Source organism: Delphinus delphis, chromosome 15, assembly GCF_949987515.2.
Source record: "Delphinus delphis chromosome 15, mDelDel1.2, whole genome shotgun sequence".
In the NCBI taxonomy this organism is placed as follows: domain Eukaryota; kingdom Metazoa; phylum Chordata; class Mammalia; order Artiodactyla; family Delphinidae; genus Delphinus; species Delphinus delphis.
Window position 1 is genome coordinate 66,607,130 of NC_082697.1, and position 21,104 is coordinate 66,628,233.

The 21,104-nt window shown below is 43.9% G+C and overlaps 1 protein-coding gene across 1 annotated transcript in view; it reads left to right on the plus strand.

Moving 5' to 3' along the window:
- Positions 1–13,917, plus strand: part of EEF2K (eukaryotic elongation factor 2 kinase) — a 63,775-nt gene extending 49,858 nt beyond the window's left edge. The window contains exons 16-18 of the mRNA XM_060031883.2: positions 3,832–3,956; positions 7,862–8,040; positions 9,774–13,917. Of these exons, the coding sequence (XP_059887866.1) occupies positions 3,832–3,956; positions 7,862–8,040; positions 9,774–9,883 (414 nt within the window). The 3' untranslated portion in view covers positions 9,884–13,917. The remainder of the gene's footprint in view (positions 1–3,831; positions 3,957–7,861; positions 8,041–9,773) is intronic.
- Positions 13,918–21,104: the final 7,187 nt, after the last annotated feature.

Genomic DNA, 21,104 nt, shown 5'->3' on the forward strand with positions numbered 1-21,104 from the left:
AGGCAGATGATTTGTTCCTCTTTCTCTCGTCTCCGTGCTCCCTGAGGAGTGGACTGAATATATCTCATTTAGCCGGTGGTGCGCTGATAAATGCTTAACAACTGGCTCTTGCAGGTGGGGAGGGAATGTTTGCACATATATGTATGTACGTTTATTATACATCTACTTGTAAGTTTATTATACATTTACTGATATAAGGAATGTGGAGCATACAGTTTACAAATCATAAAACTATTGTGAATTCTATATAGTCGATAGATCCTCACAGACTTCCGTTGCTAATTTTTGTGGAACTCATGTCTGTAGCCCAGCTTTGGTTGCAGCTGATGGAGGCGTGAAGTTCTGACGTTAGATACTGGTTGATACTTTCACTTACTTTAGTGAGTAAGATGAAAGTGAAATAAGCAAGTCCTTTGTCAGAGTTGGAACTTCATTTATTTGCTGCTGATACGAGCAACTTCTTTGCTGAATCAGACGATAGTTTTAAATACTGAAGAATGTTTCTCCAGTTTCTTGTGCTAGTCACAATGTAATGGCTACAGACACGGCACACTTGCAAATTAGTCTGCATTATTAATATTTTTTGCCATCTCGTGGTATAACTGCTTCTACCATGGCCAACGTGCAAGCACTAAGATGACATCGCCGAGCACGGAGTTGGAGGAAATGCACCACAGCACACCGTTTCCACATAGCATTTCCATCATGAAGATTCCACAGACTGGTGGTTCTCCACCAGTCATTTTGCCTCCCCCTTCTCCAGGGGACACTTGGCAGTGTCTGGAGACATCTTTGGTTGTCACAGCTCTGGGAGCGCAACTGGCATCTAGTGGGTAGAGGGCAGGCATGCTGCCAAACATCTACAACGCACAGGACAGTCCCTGCAACACAGAATTATATCATCTAAAATGCCAGTAGTGCCAGGGTTGAGAAGCCCTGCAATAGATATAAATAACCTCAAGAGGACAGACAACAGTAAAACATAGTAAAATAGTTAGGAAGTGATGAGCTTTGGGTATTTGTTACCTTTCATTTAATTGTAAGTTTACGTAATTTAATTTCTAATAATGGCTGTGTTTTACGACTGGCTTGCTTTCACATCGGTTCTCACAAGCCTGCAGAGCCGGCTCCAGCGTACCCACTGCGTTTGGCCTGTTCTCCCAGCATCTGGCACAGAGAGGACACTCAGAAGGGTTTGAGGCCTGAATAAAGGAATGCCAGCGTCCAGGATGAGTGGTTAGGGGCCAGGACTGGGGAGACCACTCTCGCTGAGACTCCCTGGTAACTCTCCCTGTGATCTCAGGCTGTTTGCACCAGCTGCACCCGAGCACCTTTGTAAAGGGATGTAGAAGCTATTTCGGTTTTCTCATCTGCAGGTGTCCCAAACTCCTTTCCCTCCAGGACAGAATCTGGCAGCAAAGAAAACCATGGCCACATGCCCTGAAAGGCTGCTGGCCCATCTCCCGCTTTCCCCAAAGCCCCCATTCTTAGGACCTTTTCCTGTTGTCTTGCTAAGACATTTGTTTATCCAGCACATGCTTTTTGAGTATCTCCTACACTCTGGGCACCGTCCTAGGTTCTTATTCACAACAGCAAACTTTTCAGGCAGATAAGGTTGTAATACAGATAATAATTAACAAATGAAAATATTTCCAACAGAAGTAAAAATAACTGACCTTTATTGAGCACTGCCTGTGCCAAGCATTGTTCTTAAGTGCTGGGGGGAAATTGTGACAGAGAGTGAGATCAGGAGGGACTGGATACGGGCTTCCCTGGTGGCGCAGGGGTTAAGAGTCTGCCTGCCAGTGCAGGGGACACGGGTTCGAGCCCTGGTCCGGCAAGATCCCACGTGCCATGGAGCAACTAAGCCCCTGTGCCACAACGACTGAGCCTGCGCTCTAGAGCCCGCGAGCCGCAACTGCTAAGCCCGTGCACCACAACTACTGAAGCCCACGTGCCTGGAGCCCATGCTCCACGACAAGTGAAGCCACCACAATGAGAAGCCCGCGCACCGCAAGGAAGACCCAACACAGCCAAAAATAAAAACAAATAAATTTAAGAAAAAAGAGTGGATAGGCCTCTTGTTATTAGGACGCTGATTCCAGCTGCAAGAGAGGCTGGGAAATGTAGTTTTTAGCTGGTTAGCCATGTGCCAGCAAAAATATGGCAGAGGAGAACGGATATGGCAGACAACTGGTAGTCCCAGCCACACTCCTTGAATCCTGAAGGTCGAGAAGGGCCTCATAGGCTGATAGGAGGGCTTTGGATTTGTCTCCGAGTGAGATAGGAAGTCTTAGAGCAGCTTTGGTAGAGTAACATGACCTGACCTGGGCTTAAAGCATCTCTCTGGATGGATATCGGAGAAGCAGGATGGAAGCAGGTGGGAATGTAGAGTAGTGCAGCCACTGTGGGAAACAGCTCCTCAAAAGGCTAAACATAGAGTTACCCAGCAATTCTACTCCTAGGTATATATATCCCCCCAAAAGAAAAACATACATCCATACAAAAACTATGCACACAGATGTTCATAGCAGCATTATTCATAATAGCCAAACGGTGGAAACAACCCAGATATCCGTCACCTGATGACTGATGAACAGATAAACAAATTGTGAGACATTCACACAATGGAATGTTATTTGGCCATGAAAGAGAATGAAACACTGATAGAAGCTGTATGAATGAACCTTGAAAACTTTATCCCAGGGCTTCCCTGGTGGCACAGTGGTTAAGAATCCGCCTGCCAATGCAGGGGACACGGGTTCGTGCCCTTGTCTGGGAAGATTCTCACATGCCACAGAGCAACTAAGCCTGTGCGCGGCAACTACTGAGCCTGCGCTCTAGAGCCCGCGAGCCACAACTACTGAAGCCTGCGCGCCTAGTAGAGCCCGTGCTCTGCAACAAGAGAAGCCACTGCAATGAGAAGCCCACGAACCGCAACAAAGAGTAGCCCCCGCTTGCTGCAACTAGAGGAAGCCCGCGCGCAGCAGCGAAGACCCAATGCAGCCAAAAATAAATAAAATAAATAAATTTATTAAAAAAAAATTTACGCCAAGTGAAAAAAGCCAGTCACACTAAACAACATGCTTTTTGTTTTGTTTTGTTTTTTGGCTGAGCCAAGCGGCACGTGAGATCCTAGTTCCCTGACCAGGGATCGGACCTGCGCCCCTTGCAAGGGGAGCGCAGATTCTTAACCCCTGAACTGCCAGGGAAGTCCATAGACCACATGTTATATGATTACATTTATATAAAATGTCCAGAGTAGGGAAATCTCTAGAAACAGCATGTAGAGTAGTGGTTGCCTAGGGCTGGGTGGGATGGAACAATTGGGAGGTAATGGTAGGGGGTATGGTGTTTTGAATCCTTCTTGGCTTGATGAAAATATGCTGAAATTGATTATGGTGTTGGTTGCGCAATCTGTGATTATACTAAGAACTATCGAGTTGTACACTTTAAATGAGTGAGTTGTATGTTATGTGAATTATATCTCAATAAAGGTGCTAAAAAATGTAAAAAGAATTGGAAGCAGGGAGCCCCTGCTGGAGGCGAGAGATGATGTGGTCTCTGGAGGAATCAGAGCAGATAGAGGAGAGCGAGCGGGAGTGAGCTAAGCTTCCATTTCTCCCTGCCTGATGGGAACCCCCAGGAGCTCTTTGCAGCAGGGGAAGCCCTGTTCTCTTTCTCACGATGCGCAATTCTACAGCAGCCCCAGCCTGGAGCTCTCAAAACAATTCAAGAAACAGGGAAAAGATTGATGAGTGAGATCCTGGCAGCCCCTCCCGTGTAAGCCTCATTTCCTTTTCTCTCCCTGTCTTTGGTTTGTGTTAACAGGAGACAGAAGAGAATAAAACCAAAGGATTTAATTACTTACTGAAGGCAGCTGAAGCTGGCGACAGACAGTCCATGATCTTGGTGGCACGAGCCTTTGACACTGGCCAGAACCTCAGCCCAGACAGGTACTGTGGCCATGGCTCAGGTGACACTGGTGGGAACCTGGGCTGCAGGTGGGAGCTTCCCCTCCGGTGTTAGGACAGACCTGAGTTCCAGATGTGGCTCCCCTGAGTACCAGCCCAGTGACCATGGGCAAGTAGTTTTACCTCCTTGGCCTCAGTTTCTTCACTGTGTAAAATGGAAACGATTATAGAACCTGCATCCTAGGGTGGTTGTGTCTCATTGTATGAGGGTTAAATGAGATGCTGCCTTTAATCCTCACTGTGCCTGGCACATACAGTGAGAGATAAATGGCATCTTAGCCATTTCATGTAAAGATTTGCCTGAGAAAGAGTTTGAAAGGATATGTAGCATCAGGTCCAGAGTGGTGGTCCTTAGATGTTAGAATTAGGGGTGATTTTAATTGATTCTTCCTACTTTTATTTTTATTCTTACTATTTTTCACTTCTGAGAGGGAGGGGAGGGAAGGAAGCAAGCTCTAGGGGAGTTCAAGCCTGGTGTGAGTTTTCCAGAGCGGTTTTAAGACTCCTGATGGCTACAGCCCTGCAGGTGTCAACAGCTTTTCGGTTATCCCTCTGGCAGGGGTGCCAGGACTGGACTCGGCGGTGGGAAGAGAGGAGAATGGCAGCTTCATCTCGGCTCTTTGGCTTGGCCAGTGGGAGGTCCCAGAAGTCCAGGAGCAGAGGACGGTTGGGGGAATTGAACTCTTAGCGGGACCCATTGCTCACCCTCTGTGGCTCCCAGTGGATCTCAGCTTCCCCCTGTTGTCCTCAGGTGCAGGGAGCAGGGTGGGCACATTCATTGTCTAAACCTCCAGGATGGGGGCGGTTTGGCAGTTCCCTCCTCTGTGGGTCAAGTTTTCATGTCCCTCTCACTGGGTTTAGAAGGAAAGTCAGGGCTGTGGGTCTGTCATCTCAAGCTCTCAGGGTCTAAAACGTCCGGATACATGACATCCTGCCTGAATTACATGTCATGCAAACATTTGTCGGCTACCTACTGTGTTGTAACAGTAATGCTCCCCTATATTTGGATGCACTTTCATATCTGTGATTTTATTTCACCGAGAACTAGAATTGGGTCTCCTGCATCTCTTCAGGCCCAGTGCTTAGTGCAGGGCCCGGCTCAGTAGTTGTTTGAATGAATGAATCAACACATCTCTTTGACGCAGACAGGGCAGGCGTTTGGGGGCTTATGTTATGGATGAGTAAACTGTAGTTCTGAGAAGTGAAGGGCCTTGTCCATAGTCCAGTAGCCAGCAAGTAGTGGAGCCACAACGTAGGTCTTTTCACCTCTCCTCCAGCGGACTGTACATTAGCCTGCTTCTTAGGGACTCAGAATTACACTGGCGTGGAGGGGAGGTAAACAAAACAGACACGACACAATTGTGTCCGATCAAATGCCAACATCTGTGGTGCCCATTGAGTGCAGTGGGGAAGCACCACCGCATGGGTGTGGGGAGCTGGAGCTGGGCATTGAATATCTGTATCTGAGGCCCTTAAAAAAAAATCTTTGCTGTATGTGTTTTCTCTTTATGTCCTCTGTCTACTTTCTCTTTTTAATTTGAGACAATAGGATTTTTGGTTTTGATTTGTAAGAATTTTATATATATATATATATATATATGTATTCCCCCCACCACCACCACCATGTGGCATGCAGGATCTTAGTTCCCCAACCAGGGATTGAACCCATGCCCCCCCTGCAGTGGAAGCGTGGAGTCCTAACCACTGGACCACCAGGGAATTCCCTGTTAAAAATTTTAATATATTAAGACTGTTAACTCTGGTATATGAGTTGGCTTTTAAAAAATTTTCTGAGATGGCTACCAAAAAAAAAAAAAAAATAGTGTTAAATTTTTTAAAAAAAAGAAAAAAAAGGCTTCCCTGGTGGTCCTTTGGTTAAGACTCCGCGCTTCCACTGCAGGGAGCATGGGTTCGATCCTCGGTGTGGGAAGTTCCGCATGCCGCAAGGTGTGGCCAAAAAAAAAAGAGAGCTGGCTATCATAGATTTGGGGGGGCAGGGGATGGCACATGTGCCACACAACGACCATTGTTTATTGGGTCTGGGGACATGCTGGTTTTTAATATTTTGTAGTTAAATCTATCAAGATTTTCTTCTATAGCTTCTGCTATAGTCTTTTTCTTACTCTTCTTCCTCATTCCAACCAGCTCCAGCCTCTTCCATTCAGGGAGCATTAATTGAGGGTCAGCTATTTGCATTTTAAGGGGTTTTGATACCCTTAGAAGTTACCATCTAATAGGACAAGGAAAAGTCATTGGAAATTGCAAGGCAGGGTAGACATGCTAATAACCACTGGGTGCAGAGCTGGGTAGGGGTGGGTGGGGAGAGAGTAGGCCCTTTCCCTCCTTTTACATTTAATGTGTTGGGGGGATTCTGCCTTGCCCTTCAAGACTGGGGAGGGTCAAAGCTGAAAGAAGTGAGATCATGTAGTTCAGTGGCTTCCAATCCACTGTTAAAACCCTGGTTTTTTGGGTGTGTCACCAGTAATTTTCAAATAACTTCCCTTTTTTATAAAATAAAATGGAGTCAGGGTTATCTCCTGACACCATCCTAGCCAGCCACTTCAACAGACATTTAGAGAGGCTGTGCTGTTTGCCAGGCCCTGGGAATGCAGCAGTGAATAGAACAGACAAGGTCCCTACCTTCTTGGGGCTTATGTTCTAGTCAGGGAAATCATAATAAGCAATTAAGTAGGTAAACAGGAGATGAACAGATTGAGGTAATTATAAGAAATAGGGTGTTTGGGGACAGCATCTCTGAAGAAGTTGAGCTGAGGTTGGAGAGGTGAGGAGCCAGGTATGGGAAGAGTTGAAGGAAGGACGTTCTAAGCAGAGGGAGCAGCAGGTGCAAAAGCCGACAGGAGCTGGCGCGTTTGGGGAGGAGAACGTGACCCAACGAGCCGGGCACGGGAGGAGGTTGACAGGAGCTAAGACTGGAGGGTAGAGCCAGGTCCATATATATATATATATAGCTGTCGCTCCTGGAACGTTTCATGAGGCCCATAGACCTTCTTCTCTGTGTCTCTCTTTGCTCCTTTCTGATGCACTCTAAATAGTTCCTCACATGTTTGGTAATATGCAGTAGTACACCCCAAGGAAAAGAGCCCACTGCCCTGTTTGCTCTTTATTCTGTATTGTTCAGATTCAGCTGGAACTTGAATTCAGCATACGCCCTTGGTGGTTTGGCCATTCATGTGCTGCAGTAGGAGAAAGGGTTGAGGGTAGAGGGCAGAGCCAGAAGAGGGAAGTCAGCTCTTCCGGGTAAACTCTGCATTTGCTGGAGTAGAGCTAGAGCTGGCCGGAAGAGGCAGAGCAGAAGATGGGGCTGAATGACTGCTGTGAGAAGGTTCTGGAGGCCTCGACAAAGAGTCCCCCACCCACCTTCTCTCCTGTGTGAGTCACAGGGCAAATTGGCTGGGATACCAGCCACTGCTAATGCAAAAATCACCCATACGGTGATTTTTTTTTTTTTTTTTTGCCTCACCATGCGGCTTTCAGGACCTTAGTTACACGACCAGAGACTGAACCTGGGCCACGGCAGTGAAAGCACTGAGTCCTAATCACTGGACCACCAGGGAATTCCCATAGGGTGATTTTGTACAAATGAGGAAAATGTTCCCCTTCTTCAAGATGCTCTACTTCCATCTGTTGGAAAATTGTTGTACTATCCCAATTTTTTTAGGGAAAACTGCTTGACCACTATTGTAATAAATATGTAAATCTACAATCATGACACCCTTTAGATGTGGTGGCATTGGGTCCTATGGGTCCTGAGTCAGAGGTGGTGACCCCATAGGGATTCCTGACTTACCCTGCCTGCTGATGGGCCTCCTCCTTCCTGCCTTGCTGCTATGGTAACTTCCCTCTTTTCCTCTGTGTCTCTTGGCAAGGTCCCAAAGCTGGCCAGAGGCTCTACTCTGGTACAACACTGCCCTGGAGACGACTGACTGTGATGAAGGTGGGGAGTATGATGGGATGCACGATGAGCCCCGGTACCTGCTGCTGGCCAGGGAAGCAGAGATGCTGTTCACAGGCGGCTGCGGGCTGGAGAAGAACCCGCAGAGATCAGGTAGGGCCTGGCAGACCTGCCCCTGGGGTGGGACGGTGCTAGACAGTGAGAGACGTAATTCCTGTCTCGCTGGGAGTTACAACAACATGCAAGACTGAGTCTCTTCTTTCAGTTCTGGTTGGGAGAAAGATTTGTACTGGCCCTGTATTTTTGCCAGGCTGGATACCCATATAATGCTGGCTTAGAAGAGGGCTTTATGCAGTTGGTATGCAGACGAACATTTTTATATTTTAATAGTCAAATATTAGGAGTTTGGGAGGTTTGTTTTTAATTCACAAATTGAGCTGACATTTTCATAACATAAAATTCAACATTTTAAAGTGTAAAGTTCAGTGGGTTTTAGTATATTCACAGTATGATGCCATCATCAGCACTACCTAATTCCAGAACATTGCCATTACGCCAGAACAAAACCTGGTACCTGTTAGCAGCGACTTCCTATTTCCCCCTCCCTCCATCCCTGGCAACCACTAACCTACTTTTCATCTTTATAGATTTACTTATTCTGGTCATTTCATATAAATGCGATCGTATAATAGGTGACCTTTTGTGTCTTGGCTTCTTTCAAGGTTCATTCATGTTGTAGCATGTATCAGTACTTTATTCCTTTTTATTGCTGAATAATATTCCATTGTATAGATACTACATTTTGTTTATACATTCATCAGTTGATTCACACATATATATATATGAAATATATATATGTGTATTTATTTTTTAATTTTTTTATTTTGGGGCTGCATTGGGTCTTTGTTGCTGCATGTGGGCTTTCTCTAGTTACGATGAGCGGGGGCTACTCTTCCTTGCAGCGCGTGGGCTTCTCGTTGCGGTGGCTTCTCTTGTTGCAGAGCACAGGCTCTAGGGACGCGGGCTTCAGTAGTTGCAGCACGCGGGCTCAGTAGTTGTGGTGTGCGGGCTCTAGGGTGCGTGGACTTCAGTAGTTGTGGCGTGCAGGCTCAGTAGTTGTGGCTCGCGGACTCTAGAGTGCAGGCTCGGTAGTTGTGCATGGGCTTAGTTGCTCCGCGGCATGTGGGATCTCCCCAGACCAGGGATTGAACCCGTGTCCCCTGCATTGGCAGGTGGATTCTTAACCACTGCACCACTAGGGAAGTCCCTATATGTATTTTTTTAAATAACATGATAGACATACTGAGCTCCTGATTTCACAGGTATAGGATGAGGCTAAGTTTAAAAGTTATTTTTTAAGGTGGTGTAACAAAATCAAGCAAATAATACTGCAACTCTACAATCCTTTATTTGAAACTTCTAAATCCAAAAAGCTCTGAAAACTAAGTGTTTTTATATGTTTTGCACAAATTCATTTGGTGGCAAAACCTGTCCAGAACTGACGTGAGGTTGTTCATAATTTTTATTTCTTATACTTTATCTTTTCTACTTTCATATGTTCCCAATTTGCCCTGTAAAAGCCCTCAGCCTGATTCTCATTGGCTCAGTTGGAATCACCTACCCATCCCTAAACCAATCACTGTGCTTATTGAGATGGCTCACTCTGATTGGCTGTGCCTAAATGTGGACCACTCCCTGTGGCCTGGTGGGGAATGAGAAAGTGCTTTGATTGGCCAGGCTTGAATCACATGCCCACCCAGAGCCCCAACCAGGTTATGTGGAGGGAGAGGCAAGAAAGGGTAACCTCAGGGCGATCTTCTAGAGAGGGGGTCGGGGACACTGGGTGGCAAAAATAACAGGTGCTTCACCCCTTCACTTTCTTTCAGGCGACTTGTACACCAAGGCAGCCGAGGCAGCAATGGAAGCCATGAAGGGCCGGCTGGCCAACCAGTACTACGAGAAAGCCGAGGAGGCCTGGGCACAGATGGAGGAATAGCTTGCTGGAAAAATCACTGCCAGCCAGTCGCAAGCTAAAGGGCTAGGAGTGGGGGAAAGAAAAAGACTTCTTTACTTATTTAGGGTTGTTTTGGGGCCGGAGGAGGCAAATATTTTTAGTGTGTTGTAAATCAACTTTTGTATTTTATTGTTGACTCTTGAAAATGTCTTTGCTACCAGTGGAGACACTGCAGCTGTCCCCTAGGGCAGCATTTTGGGGGAGGGGGATTGAAAAAGCAGCCTAATGAACCAACATATCTCTCTGAGGTTCTTCTTCTGTGTTTTGTTGTTGTTATTGTTGGTTTTTGTCATGAGATGTAAGAAAATGTATCTTTTCTCTCCTGGATGGAAAATACAAAGGCTTTGCTCATCAGCCTTTTCAGGCTGGGCTGAAATCTCAGGACCACAGAGCCTGTGTTTCCTGAGTAAGGATGCAATGGGGTACAGTAGAGCTGCACGTTAACTTTCCATGGGGCATGTAGTGTCGTGACTTAGTGCAAAGCCTTCTTAGAGCATTTGGAAGTGTGCTGGCGTTTTTTGGTGGATGTGAGACTGTACATCACCCAGGCCCCCTTCTACCATGGGAGAAGACCCGCACACTGTTTTATTTTTGGGGGGGGGAATCTTAGTTCCCCAATCAGGAATTGAACCCCAGCCCTCAGCAGTGAAAGTGCCGTGTCCTAACCACTGGCCCGCCAGGGAATTCCCATGTTTTCTAATCTTTTAGTTTAATGTCCTTCCTGAAAATAAGCTTATTTTCTGGAATACAGCCAAATTCTATTCTGATGCATGCTGTCTACAGTGGGCTTTACAAAACAGGTTTGATTTTTCTATGCACACTTTTACTACCTCTAACTCCTGCATCAGCTACTGTGCACCTTTTCGGGTGCACCTCAGAGCTTTTACATGTAAGGACAGTGGCTTGGAAAGTTGGAGCCTGTCCTCCAAGCGGACATGTACCCTGCATTTCAGCGGCAGCATCCACAATATACTGAAGTACCCTTTGTACCGTATTCCTCCGTATTTTCTTAGCACCTGGTGTTCTTATGAAGAACCCGCTCCCCAACCCCTGTTCTTGGCATTTTCTGCTTGAAGCTTTTGGTGATTTTCTTCTTTTTTGCAGCAGGATGCTTTCAGCAGCGGTCCCTTGAGATTTGTCTAAGCTGTTGGAGAATGAAAGGTCAAGAACTATAAACACTCATTAATTCCAGTGGTTTCCCCAGGGCCAGGCTATGGCTATCTGTATTTAATGAGCGTTCTCTTTAGAAGGAATTCAGATTTAACACCAGTTTGATTCCGGTTGGTGTTTCAAATAGCAAAGAAAACAGACTGCTTTGATCAACCCCAAGTGCTACTAAAGCAGCCTCTCTTCCTTTGTTTAAAAATGAAAACATAAAAAAAACAGAGCGTAACATACAAACCATTCTTTTTTTTTTTTTTTTTTGGCCGCACCACTCGGCTTGTGGGAACTTAGTTCCCCGACCAGGGATTGAATCCGGTTCCTCCTGCAGTGGAAGCTCAGGGTCCTAACCACTGGGCATCCAGGAAATTTCCATACAAACCATTCTTACCTGTTCATTAAGACAGGTGCTTTAGCATGTTAGTGTTAAGTACTGTGAAGTCATGACCCTGTGCATGCATTAGGTTCCAAAGTTCAGAGTGTGCCCTAAAGGAAAAATCAAGCAGAGTCAAAATTACCCTTGAAAAATCCTGTAGAGCACCTGTAAATGACAGTATCCCTGCTTTTGTATTTGGACTCATCACAACCAGTTTCCTTTAGAAGTTGGAACTGATCCCTTTTTCCATTTGCACAGATCAAGTGGTTGGCTTGCCTTAAGTTGTTTGTGTGTTTTAAACCAGTGCATATAGTTAATTTGCATTTTAGAAGCAACTTTATTTTGACTTATCTCTTCAAAGGTGTCAAGCTTCATAAAATTCATGCTTTTGTTAGTTCGACCAGCCTCCTTGCTCTTTGAGATTTTATTATGCAAATCATTTATGTTCCCTGACTACCTGTCTCATTTCTTAGTTATATGTCAGTGCTTTCCTCTAACGCAGGTATCGGCAACTTTTTTGTAAAGGGCAAGATAGTAAATATTTTAGGCTTTGCGGGCCATATGGTCTCTGTTGCAACTACTTAGCCCTGCTGTTGTAGTGCAGAAACATCGGTGACTGATACCTAAACGAATGAGCATGGCTGGCGTTCCAATAAAACTTTATTGACAAAACAGCCTGCCTGGGCTATAGTTTGCCAACCCCTGCTCTAATCCTGACTTAAGAGCTACTATATTAAACCCTGAGGGCAAGAGTCATCTCAATTTTTATTTTGGTCTCCAGTGCTTAAAAACAGTGCCTTAGCACAGAGTAGGCACTCAGTAAATTCATGAACAATGGAGAACCAGCCCTAGTCACAGCACTCACTCTTTGTGGCTCTGGTTCCTCCAACCGGTTAATGATTCCTTGTCTGGATTGGCTTGACCGGTCACCCCTGTAATTCCACCCACTCACATGGCCTTAATGTCAGGGCAGTCCCCTTCTGCAGGAGGCTGGGATAGCTAGGCAAATGCTTCTTTAAGGACCATTGAGAGCAAAATGATCTGCAAAATACTGAGATCCTTCTGAGCCAGCAGAACTTACTCCACTTTAAAAAGCTAGTTCTGTGCCTTCTGAAGCTGGTTAGGGCATCTTCTTTTTCCACAAATGCTAGGCATGCCAAAAAAAAAAGCAAAAAAACCCCAGGATATTCCAGCCCAACTGGGGAGCCATCAGAGACTCTTTTCAGGTGCAAGAAACAGGGGAAGAGGTCCAGGAGATTAGCAGAGTCGGGGATGTAATTTGCATCTTCAATCACAGATAGAGAATCCACGATTCTGAAAGGTAGACTCTTTCCAAGTACCCTGCTGGTTAGAGGCTAAACTGGAGCTAGGATTTGAGAGCTGCTTTTATTTAGAGGATCCTGGGAATAAAATTTAAAGTTAAACTGGAGTGTAATGTCTCTTTCAGTTTTGCTGTAGGTTTAAAAAGAAAAAGAGCAGCCTTTATGGATGTAAGTAGGAAAAAATCCGTAACCCCTGTGCACCTGGATATCCTTATCCCCTCCTCCTCACCTGAGGCCCTGTGGGAATTTATCATCAAATGCGACCTTGATGAACCAAGCCAGGTAAATTACTGTTGTTGCTGTTTTAGTGACTTCATTTCCTTTCGTCCCAGCACATTTGTCTGCAGTACTAGACATGTTTTACAAATCAAAAATGTTTACACGAGTATATGCAGCTTGTGTGGGGGAAAGGAGACAAAATATGCATATTCTCTGCATTTGTGCCTGTTACTCACTTTTCTCATCTCTGAGGTACCCCTTTAACCTAGACAAGGTGGACGCTGGGTGGACCCAGAGAAGTGGCTTGCATTATAGATTTATTTTTGCATATATATTGAGTTCCATTTTGCCTTTCCAAATAAAGTGGTTTCTTTCTTTCTGGCCTCAAATTCAAATGTCTCCTGGTGGGCTTCCCTGGTGGCGCAGTGGTTGAGAGTCCGCCTGCCGATGCAGGGGACACGGGTTCGTGCCCCGGTCTGGGAAGATCCCATGTGCCGCGGAGCGGCTGGGCCCGTGAGCCATGGCGGCTGAGCCTGCGCGTCCGGAGCCTGTGCTCCGCAATGGGAGAGGCCACAACAGTGAGAGGCTCGCGTACCGCAAAACAAAACAAAACAAAACAAATGTCTCCTGGTAACACATGAGTGAAGTAGCTGGGTGGAGGTGGGGTGAATTGGAGGGCTCAGCCCCACCTGAAAGAGGCAGCCCAGATTCAGCTCCAAATGGTTGTCCCCATGGGGAGTGTGGGCCCAGTGTTGCCCCATTTTCCAATTTTTCAAGCTGCTGAAAATTGGATTTTTTTATGCAAGATTTCTTGATTTTTAACATTTCTAATAAATTCTTATAAAAAAAGTCTAGATTTGGCACATACGTTTTCTGTTTGCTTTAAATAAAGGATGTGTACCTCTCGTTTTTCTTGTTTTTCTTATCTATAAAACAAATCTTTACCATTACATAGTTGTCATCAGTTTCAAAGAAAATGCATGTTAAAGATGCTTTGTGATCTAAAACTTAAGAAAATCTTCGTTACTGGTATGAGAATTTCTTTAAAAATTTTAATAATTTTTAGAAATTTGAACAATATACCGTAACTACATGGTATATTGAACACATATTTAGGTGCATTTGCTCCGAAGTCTCCACTAAAATGACAGGAAAGAGATTTTCTTAATGGCATAAGCCCATGAGGGTGAAAAGGAAGAGTCATCAACAGTAACAAAATTGTGGATGCTGGAAAGCAGATAGACTGTGATTGAGTTAGCAGACCCAAGAAGGCTGGATCCTAGGTCAGCAGTAGGAAAATCTAAGAACCCAGTTTTCATCATTGAAGACACCCCCACCCCCGCCAAAGGCTGAAGAATTGGCACAAGGAACCTCTGGAAGGGGGAGTGAAATGGGGCTAAAAATGTAGGTTCAGTTGAAAGACAAAGCATCAGACTTCTAGACCCACTCAGCTCCCCTGTGTAGCCAGCCAGCTGCCCCTCCATCACCCTGCAGAAGGCTAGGACACCAGGCACAGTAGAGAGTGAGGCTACTGTACTGAAAGGAAGGTTGGTGGAAGTTTCTGTATTGGCCGTAGAGTGTCCACCAGCCTTCTTTCCCCCTGTGCTCCCAGACACTGGCAGCTGACTTTGTCCCTTCTGGCGGAAGGCAGACAATTGAAGAAATTTCTTGGGAATCTGACTAGCCTAAAATAAAAGACTTAAGGTACTTCCCCCTAATGAAACAGGCTGGCCAGAGCACCTCACAAAAAAAGCCTCACCCACCAAGTCCCACCCACACCTACAGAAATTCCCAGATAACATTAGAGCCCTGTTCTTAAACTTGAACAGGCACCCAAAGATCCATATGTAAGGAAGGCATTTCATATAACAGACAAATAGAACCAAGAGCAGACAGCATCTGGGAGGAAACAATATGCCTGGAGAAGAAAACTTCAAGTAATAAAAAACTATCAATATCCTAAGATAAAATAACGTGTCCATGAAAAAAGGATCAAGATGCGATTCTAAGAATTCACACAGTTTTCTCAGCACCACTTATTGAAGAGGCTGTCTTTTCTCCAGTGTATATTCTTAACTCCTTTATCAAAGATAAGGTGACCATATGTGCATGGGTTCATTTCTGGGCTTTCTATCCTGTTCTATTGATTTATATTTCTGTTTTTGTGCCAGTACCATACTGTCTTGATTACTGTAGCTTTGTAGTATAGTCTGAAGTCAGGGGGCCCGATTCATCCAACTCTATTTTTCTTTCTCAAGATTGCTTTGGCTATTCGGGGTCTTTTTGTGTTTCCATACAAATTGTAAAATTTTTTGTTCTAATTCTGTGAAAAATGCCATTGGTAATTTGATAGGGATTGCATTGAATCTGTAGATTGCTTTGGGTAGTATAGTCATTTTCACAATGTTGATTCTTCCAATCCAAGAACATGGTATATCTCTCCACCTGTTTGTATCGTCTTTAATTTCTTTCATCAGTGTCTTATAGCTTTCTGCATACAGGTCTTGCTAGAGTCTGTCATACAGAGTGAAGTAAGTCAGAAAGAGAAAACAAATACCGTATGCTAATGCACATATATGGAATCTAAAGAAAACGGTTCTGATGAACCTAGAGGCAGGACAAGAATAAAGACACAGACATAGAGAATGGACTTGAGGACATGAGGAGGGGGAAGGGTAAGCTGGGACAAAGTGAGAGAGTGGCATGGACATATATACACTATCAAATGTAAAATAGCTAGTGGGAAGCAGCCACATAGTACAGGGAGATCAGCTCAGTGCTTTGTGACCACCTAGAGGGGTGGCTTAGGGAGGGTGAGAGGGAGACACAAGAGGGAGGGGATATGGGGATATATATATATATATGTATAGCTGATTCACTTTGTTATACAGCAGAAACTAACACACCATTGTAAAGCAATTATAAAGATGTTTTTTTAAAAAAAAAAATCACACAGCAAAGAGCTCTTGTAAATCGAATATACCCTTACAAAAATGAGCAACTTAATAGAAGGGTTGGAAAATGAAGTTGAGGAAATCTCCCAGGAAGTGGAACAAAAGAACAAAAAAGCTAAAGAATTGGAGAGGAAATTTAGGAGCTAGAGGAGCACGCATTCTGGGCTGTACAACTGTTCCACGATGGAACCATTATAATCGTTACCATTTTTGCTTTGTGGAGAAATTAGCTAAGAACAGCCTAAGATTATGTATGTGTAGTTTTTAATGGTCTTTCCTTGGCTTTTTAAAATTTAGGACCAGAATTCTACGATCCTAGTTTCAAAGCCAAAATTTTCATATAGCCTTTTACTAGAAAGTAAGCGTGCATGTAGATATAGATAACATTTTTACTGAATTATATTTAGCATATAGATTAAAATGTAAAGAAGTGTAACTCAGTCCTACCAGTATGCAAATCATTTAGAAGTAAGCAAATGCTTTCATTGTACTACAATGAAGGTTCCAGAAAGGTTTGCTTTCTTTTCTCCTACCTTGACATACTTATCAGTATTTAAGATCACCAAAAGGAATTCATAAGTCTGGTTACGACTGAGTTTGTTTTTTTTCCTTTTATGAGCCGTTTGAGGTATCCATTTGTTTTTCTTCCTACATATATTTCTTTCTGACTTCATGAACAATTTTAGTTTTTCCAATTATAAAGGAAATTAGTTCCAAAGAAATAGAGCTCTTAATACTAAGTAGTATCTATTGGAAAAAAATAAATGTAGTAGTCTTAATTAAAATAAAAGAAAAAAATGTTTTATAAGTCTAGGAACCTAACTTAGAGAAAGTAGAGGGGAGAGAATCTTTTTTTTTTTTTGCGCAGCATGCAGGGGTCTTAGTTCCCCTAGCATGGATCAAACCCATGCCCCCTGCAATGGAAGTGCAGAGTCTTAACCACTGGACCACCAGGGAAGTTCCCCAAGAGAGTCTTTAAAAAATGTTGAGAACATTTCTTGGGACTGAAAGATGTGTGTCTCCAGAACAATAGGGCCCATTAAGTATCTAGCACAACTGATAAAATTAGACCTATGCCAAGATTCATCTTCATGAAATTTCAGAACATTGAGGACAGGGAAAAGATCCCGGAAGCTTTCAGAGGGAAAGAACAAGTTTCATACAAATAACTGAGAATCAGAATAATATCAGACAACTCAACAGTAACACTGGAAGTTGGAAGCTGATGGCTTCTGAATTCTGGGGAAAATACACTTTAACCTAGAATCATATGCCCAAACTATTAATGAAGCATAAGGGTGAAATAAAGACAATTTCAGACATGTAAATTCTCAAGAAAGTAACCTCTCAAATACTGTTCCTCCGGAAGCCACTGGAAGAGTTGCTCTATCAAAGGAAGGCCAGTGTTGGGGGAATAACAAGAAATGTGTGAGGTCCAGCATAAGAGTGAGGAAAAGTCAGTGCCCAGGTGAGGGTGAAGGGCCATCTCAACATGGTGGTCTTACCATAAACCTAGAGTCTAGGGCCCCTGTCAGGATGCTGTGGGAGACACGTCTTCAAAAAGTTGAAGCGATAGAACACCTCATGTGTCTGTGTGGCAAGGATGGACAGTTTGAAGTTGAATTAGGGATGAATTCATAGAAAGTAGGTACATGTTTTTAAAGGTAATTATTAAGTAAAGAATAAGGTAAAAATATTTTCCAGAAAAGGAAGAATAATCATAGTTGAGTACATAGCTAAGCTCAAACTTAGTGAGTAGCATTTACTAATTATTGTTCAAATGAAATTACAAGACAACACTTTTAGGAGGGTTGAGGTGTTTGTGATGGCAGAGGTGGGATGATTAAGGTTAAATTCTTATCTTCCTTAGCAGGAAGTCAATAGGAAAGGCCTAAAGTTGAAAGAGAGAGGGAGAGAGAGGGAGGGAGGGAGGGAGGGAGGAAACAAAAAAAGCAGCAATATGTTGTTTAGACACATGGAGAGAAACACAAGAAGGATCAGCTAAAAGTTGAAAGTGGTTGCCTGGAGTGGAAGGAGTAGGCGTACTGTTTATTTTGATAACAAGCCTTGTAGAATTGATATACACATGAAGCACTTTGATAAAATTATCAAAGTAAGAATTTTATTTATTATTACTTTGTATACACGTTTATTTTTCAGCATTTAATTTTTCACTTGCATATGTCTTAGCTCCTCAGTGAGATGGTAAGATCCATAACGAGAGGGCCATGTTTTATACTACTTTGAGTCTTACATAGAATCAAGCAAACTGTCTTTCCTTTAGTAGATTTGATGTTTCCTTCATTGCAGCTCATCCCGATGCGAATGGTGTCATGGTCCAATGTTCCGTGAAGGTTTTCACATCATCCGATCCTGCGATATTTTTGGAGTAACACAGCCTCCTGTTACATTTTATGTCTGGTCCTCTTGCTGCCAGGCTCCTAGAAAATTGGTACAATCTCTCAGTTATCTTGACCTCCATCTCATAAAGCCTGACTCCATAGGCTAGTGCCAGCATTCGCTAGGCTTTCAGTGATAGCCTGTGGTGGTTCTAGACGTCAGCTTGGCTAAGCTGAACCTCATTTTCAAGAATTCCCTTGCCAGTATGTCCAGCTAGAGAAGAAACCGCAAGAGAAATTTGCGGGGGGCAAATTGGCAGGAGGCTCTGTTTCCTCTCTAGAGATTGACAGCTTGCAGAGCTCAAAGTAAGAATTTTAAATGTTTACTAAGCTAAAAATACTAAATTAAATTTGCTAAGTTAAAAATTCATTATGGTAATTCATAGATTGAGCATCTGCTACTATGCTTTGTTGAATCTAAGACACCACTGATGTTAAGATGCACCGTTATTTTCTGTATTAATAAGAAAAAAACCACTGAAAATAAACTGTATGCCATCGATCATAAGATGCAGGTCAATTTTAGAGATATTAAAATGTGGAAAAAAATGTCTTAGAAATAATGATATAGGGCATGCCAGACATTGGGCTGGACGTACACAGTCACCTTCTAACCCTGCAACAAACCTCAGTATTATTGTGACCATTTTACAGATGAGAAAAATGAGGCTTAAAGGTATCCCATAGCGAAAGTATTTGATAAGAATGTTTTTATTCATCAAGAAGGAAGGGTGGAGGTTTGAAGCTCAAACACCATCATAGTTTCAACATAAATGATGCCAACTGTGGCTGCTGCTGCATTATTCCCATGATCCTCCAGCACAGGACACAGGAGTGTGTTTGAACAGCTGAAACTTAAAGGTATCGAAGGAAGGGTGACAGCAGTAGTGGAGCCTTCAGCTTAACTTGACAGATCTCACTCAGGTCTGTCCATTTCTGTGGACTTTTAAGTGGTCAAGGTGTAAGATGACTGCATGTGGTCCACCAGGGAGGGTCCTGGTTCACTCCAGGGTCCCAGTTCTCCTTCTAATTAAGCATTTGTTCCTGACAGAAGTGGCCTGGTCACCTTGTTGAGGGGGTGTGCTCTGCAAAAGCAACTAAACTGTCTCCTCTGCAAAAACAAGGTTCCTTTTGGGGAGGCCTAGGTGATCAGGGGGTTTCCTTGGTTGCAGGTAACAGAAATGAACGCTAGCCAACATCAGCGAAGAAGCAATTTTTTTGAGAAGGAGGTAGTTTATATACTGGAAGGTAAAAGGGAAATAGGCCTCAGAAAGGGCGGTCCCAGGGCAAATGTGGGGATCTAGCAGAAGGTAAGAGTCTGGAAGTTTCCTTCCCAGCCCCACTAGTGAGCTAAAAATCCTTGTATCTGGTGTCCAGATTCAGATTTCCAGGATAAAGCCTCCGAATGGCCTAATTTGGATCTTGTGCCTGCCCACTCTGTACTTTGATTGGCAGTTCCTTGAAGACCACAGGGGGGTTGTGGTGGGGTGGGGAGGGATAAACTGGGAGACTGGGATTGACACATACACACTACTATACATAAAATAGATCACTAATAAGAACGTACTGTATAGCACAGGGAACTCTACTCAATACTCTGTAATGACCTATATAGGAAAAGAATCTAAAAAAGAGTGGATATATGTATTTATAACTGATTCACTTTGCTGTACAGCAGAAGCTAACACAACATTGACAACCAGCTATACTCCAATAAAAATTAAAAAAAAAAAAAAGACAGGGAGGAGTGTTTCCTCAAAGGAAAATCAGCATTGGAACCAGAAAAGTGGGGGATGGATCCTGGGAAGACAAAAACAACAGATTCCCACTCAGAGAGTATTCCCTTTGGGGAGGAAGAGGAAAAGGGCCCTGAAGATTAGAGGCAAGTGTTAAGGAAAACTTTTCAAATGGTTTTTTTGCAAGCCTATGCCAAAATTTTATTATAGCCTTCCTGCCAGTGTAACTCCTCATGGAGGCTAGTTCACAGATCCACACTTGGTAGGGACATTTTTAAAAAATTACCTTTTATTACAGTATCACCTACATAGAGTAAACTGTACAATCTTAAGTGTAGAGCTTGCTGAATTTTAGAACATTTGCAGAACTCTAGAAAGCTCCCTCAGCCCCCCTCCCCACCTCCAACAAGGGTGACCATTCTTCTGACCTCTATTTTGGTAGAGACACTTTATAGGACGAGAGAATGATTAAATCATCATTGTTAGATGAGGGAGAGAGAGAGAGAGGGAGAGAGAGAGAGAGAGGGAACGTTCCATTAAAGTTCACTACTCTCTTGACTGACAAACAACAGTCAGCTGGTTGATGGGTAGAAAACAAGTTTCTCAGTATAAATCTTAATGCTAGTAAATTTCATAAGAAAAATCGTTAAGCATTTGATCAGGAATGTTAATTTCTTTCCAGAAGGAGATTCATGCAGTGCAGTTTGGTCTCAGACCGGGTTTGGGGTGATTTTCCTTTTGCAGGGCCAAGGGAGTGAAGATTGGAGGGGATCCAGGACAGAGCCTCCATGTCCATCCCCACTGCCCACAGCTGAGGGTTTATGATCTGGAGACAGACACTCTTCACCTGACAGCCTCTAAATTGAGGGTGGGTGACAGGGGCAGTGTTTGATCTGTGGTGCTTGTCCTTCCCCCCCTCCACCTCAAGGGACAGAGCAGACATGCCAAGGGACAGTCAGGGTTTCAGCCCTTCCCTCTCTCCTTTTACATAAAGCTGCTGGGAACCAGTGAGTTCAGGAGTTCTGATGCAACATTC